General features: G+C 51.3%; 1 protein-coding gene across 1 annotated transcript; it reads right to left on the minus strand.

Moving 5' to 3' along the window:
- Positions 1 to 972: 972 nt before the first annotated feature.
- JR316_0003012 (uncharacterized protein) lies at positions 973 to 2,961 on the minus strand (the record flags this gene model as incomplete). The annotated part of the gene is made up of 6 exons (XM_047888793.1): positions 973 to 1,412; positions 1,493 to 1,760; positions 1,813 to 1,891; positions 1,953 to 2,008; positions 2,262 to 2,379; positions 2,951 to 2,961. The coding sequence occupies 6 exons, from the start codon at positions 2,959 to 2,961 to the stop codon at positions 973 to 975; spliced, it is 972 nt and encodes a 323-aa protein (XP_047751167.1).
- Positions 2,962 to 3,581: the final 620 nt, after the last annotated feature.

Here is a 3,581-nt window from a genome sequence, read left to right on the forward strand (position 1 = left end):
TGCTAAAACAGGTATACATACATCTCGTAGTGTAGAGTATGATTCAGGAGCACATGCACAGCTGGTGGGGATAGATAGGGTAGGTAGGTTACTATAGGTGTAGTAGTAGTATGTCGGCTGTACACACATGAAAAAAGGTATAAGTGTTAACGTGAATGTGAATCTGGGAAAACAAGGTCATAAAGATGGGAGAAAATTAAATATAGGAAATGTGCGGTCGGGTGTGCGTGCACACTATGCAGCAGAGGAGAACACAACAGGCAGAAGGTAGAGGTGGATGATAACGAGGTGAACATGCCGAAGAAGAAGAAAAAGAGGAGAACAATGCAGAGGAGGGAAAATCGAGAACGAAATTGAAGGAAGACGAAACGAGAATCAAATCAGAACGGCTCGAAATCCAAAATCCAGTTCCGATTCCAATAGTTTTCTACAACAACTCTACTCTACAAAGATCTTCTACTTTTACAAATTCGTCTTCGACACGTCAACGCGTCGTCGACGATCACCCGCGTACCGCGCCACCTGCTCTGCAGTGGTCACTCGTCCTCGCACGCACGCGTGCAAGTGCACAAATCAAGCACGACCGGTGAGTCTTTCTACTACATCAAAACAAAAAAAAGCAGAAACGGGGGAAAGAAATAGAAAACAAAAGGAGAAAGCGGGAACTGGACTGGACGATATACACGAGGGGCTTGGTGGTGGTGGTGGTGGTGGTGGCAACAACAGACAGCATCGAGCGCCAGGCGGTCTAGGGATGGACAGAAGGGATCCTCCGAGCATGCATGCACGCGCGTGTGCTCCCCTCCCTCTCATCCTCCGAGGTGTGATGTTGGCCCGCAAAAAGTGAATAGGTGCGTATGTGGGTGGAAATCAACTCCGGGTATCGGTTACTGAACTAGATGGGAAGGGGGGGAGGAGACTTGGACAGACATGTATGGTATGCAGGGAGGCACGACGGAAGAAGGAGGGCGCTCAGAGTGAGAACCACTGCCTCTTCGCGTGAAGCCTCCTGTGCGCGGTGGTTGCAGCTACTTTCACCTGTGGCTCGGGCTCGGGCGATTTCTTGACGAGCACGCCCTCCTCCGGGGAGGGAAGCAAAGCGCGTCTCCTGCGCCTGCTCGAGCGCTTCTGGCAAGACGGGGCGGGGTTGCCGTTGTCGTTGCTGGTAGAAACAGAAGCAGCGGATGCAGAAGAAGCGGAGGCAGAGGCAGAGGAAGAAGCGCCTGCGGCGAGGTTGGCGGGGGCGGGGCTTGCACCGGTGTTCCCACCTGAGTTTGCGTTGTTCGAGCCTGAGCCGTTGTTTGAGTTGGGTTTGTTCGAGCCCGAGTTGTTGTTGTTGGAGCCAGAATTGTTGGAACCGGAGTTGCCTGCGGGAGCACTCGGAGCGCCGGCAAAGATATCGTTCTGCGCGCCTGAAAAGAAGAATCGCAAAAAAACGCCAGGTCAGCCACTTACAATCCGAAATAAAAAAAAAATAATCATTGAAACCAACCATCAGCGAAACCCAGCTTGGCATTGTATGCTGGAGACTTGAAGCTGCCTGAAAGGTCGTATCCACTGACAGCGATGTTGTTGCCCTCGTTCTGGTTCCAGTAAATCATCTGCTTCGAGCCCTTGACGCAGGCACCTGGGTTGCCCTCGCACCACACGGGTGGCTGTGGGGGTGCAATGGGCGTAGTGCTCTTCGCGCCGGTGACTTTGCACTTGAATGGCTGGTGGTACATGTTCGGCTGGCCGCAGCCGTTCGGGACCCATCCCCACTGTGGAAAGAGTTAGACGAAAAATGTGAAGTTTGAATAGAAGTCGGCTTACAGCGCAGATGCAGCCTCCTTCAGGGCAGGCGGGCAAGTTGGCCGGGACATCGTAGCTGATAACGCGCTTCCAGGGTGTGCTGTGGGGGATTTTATTGATAAGCGTCATTGATTTATTTGCAAGGAATGAAAACCACTCACTTATAACGAACAGTGAACACTGCAAGGTTCTGGGGAGTTACTGCCTTGATGTCAGACTAGAAAGTATTTGCAAAGTGAGCGCTAGATATGATTTTGAACGAGAGTTGGGGACTTGCGTTGTACGAGATTGCGAATGCGGTTCCGGCCGCCATAGACTGATTCTGGGCATGCACTGCACAAAAATGAATCAGCAAAAACGCCAAGAAACGAGGGCCGCTCACTGTTTGGGGACGTGATGCATGAAGGGACATTCTGTGAGGCACAGTGGGTTAATTAATCAGTTGCTAGGAATATGGGAAAGACACGCACATAGTCCTCGGGGTATGTCGCACCGTCTGGCCATTCTGAGGTGTCGCGCCCGTTGTACGCCAGCGTGGTCTTTGCGCGGTTGGAGGCGATCTCGACGGTGAAGCTTCCACCAGCAGGACTGAAGTCGGGGTTTAGACGACGGAAATCAAAAATACAGGTGTGTTGGGACTCACAGCTCGAGGAAGTCCCCGTCTGCAGGAGGATATAGGTCACACTAGGTTAACAATTGCGTTGTTGATATGATGGACTGCAGAGTGTTGTTTAATGAGATGAACATAGCACAACGGCAAAACACGTACACCACCAATCCTTAAAGTTGAGCTGGACAATCGCGTAGGAATTCAAGTCTTGCGCAGCTTGCGGACCCTATAGAAAGAATGTAGATTCTTCAGCGGTTCTGAACATTTTGAAATGAGGACTACATTCCTTTGTGGAAAGCTGCAAGATGGGCGTTGGCGCCGCTTAGCCACAAGGCCGCTGTGAGAAGGTTGACTTGAACTTGTTGAGCCGCGTTGAAAAAGAGTGTGGTTGGCCTTGAAGAAAGAGAGTGTGTGGTTTGGCGTAAACCGAGCGGGATAGTACAAGCGTAGGTACAGGAAAGGGGAAGGAGTCGTCTGTCCAAGTCGTTGGAGTGAAAAGTTGACAGTCTAGTTTATAAGCTAATCAGGAAATGAGCGGATGGATGATACCCTGCGTTCATCTTGGATTCATCTTGACCCCTCGTCGATTTTTCGGCAAAAAACCTGATTCCGGGCTCAGACGGGGCGGGGTTGCCGTTGTTGTTGCTGGTGGACACAGAAGATAGATTACTATTTATGATGTGCAGATGTTGCTTTTTCTGGCGAGTTTTTTCTCGGTAAAATGTCGAGATCTATTAATAGGCCAAAAAAAGAGCGTAGTCCATGCATTCCAACACCTTCAATTTATCGTACTAGCAGAGGTTAGCCCCGCCCGAAGGCCAGAATGGGGCGTAACCGGTCTATCTACAGGGAAATCACTCACCGGCGAAAATCTGTCAAGGTCACGGGACAAACATCCTACCACAACGACGGGTCATACGTGTTCTTCCCGGGTTGACAATAGGCCCGCCTACGTCGTGTTAGAGGGTTCAAGGGCCCCGCGCGGGTCCACTTCAGAGGTGTCCAACAATAATCGCTAGAGCATACCCCTGCGTCAAAGCTCCCCGGACGCCATTATGTTGTGTCAGAGCATAGCGGGGTGACTCGAGGGTGCTGAACGGAAATTAGGGTGAGTCCTGCTCGCCGGGTCAAAGCAACGATGTGTCGTGTTTGTCTAACGCCATACTGGTGCTGGGTGAGG

This window comes from Psilocybe cubensis, chromosome 3 (genome assembly GCF_017499595.1).
Source record: "Psilocybe cubensis strain MGC-MH-2018 chromosome 3, whole genome shotgun sequence".
NCBI lineage: Eukaryota > Fungi > Basidiomycota > Agaricomycetes > Agaricales > Agrocybaceae > Psilocybe > Psilocybe cubensis.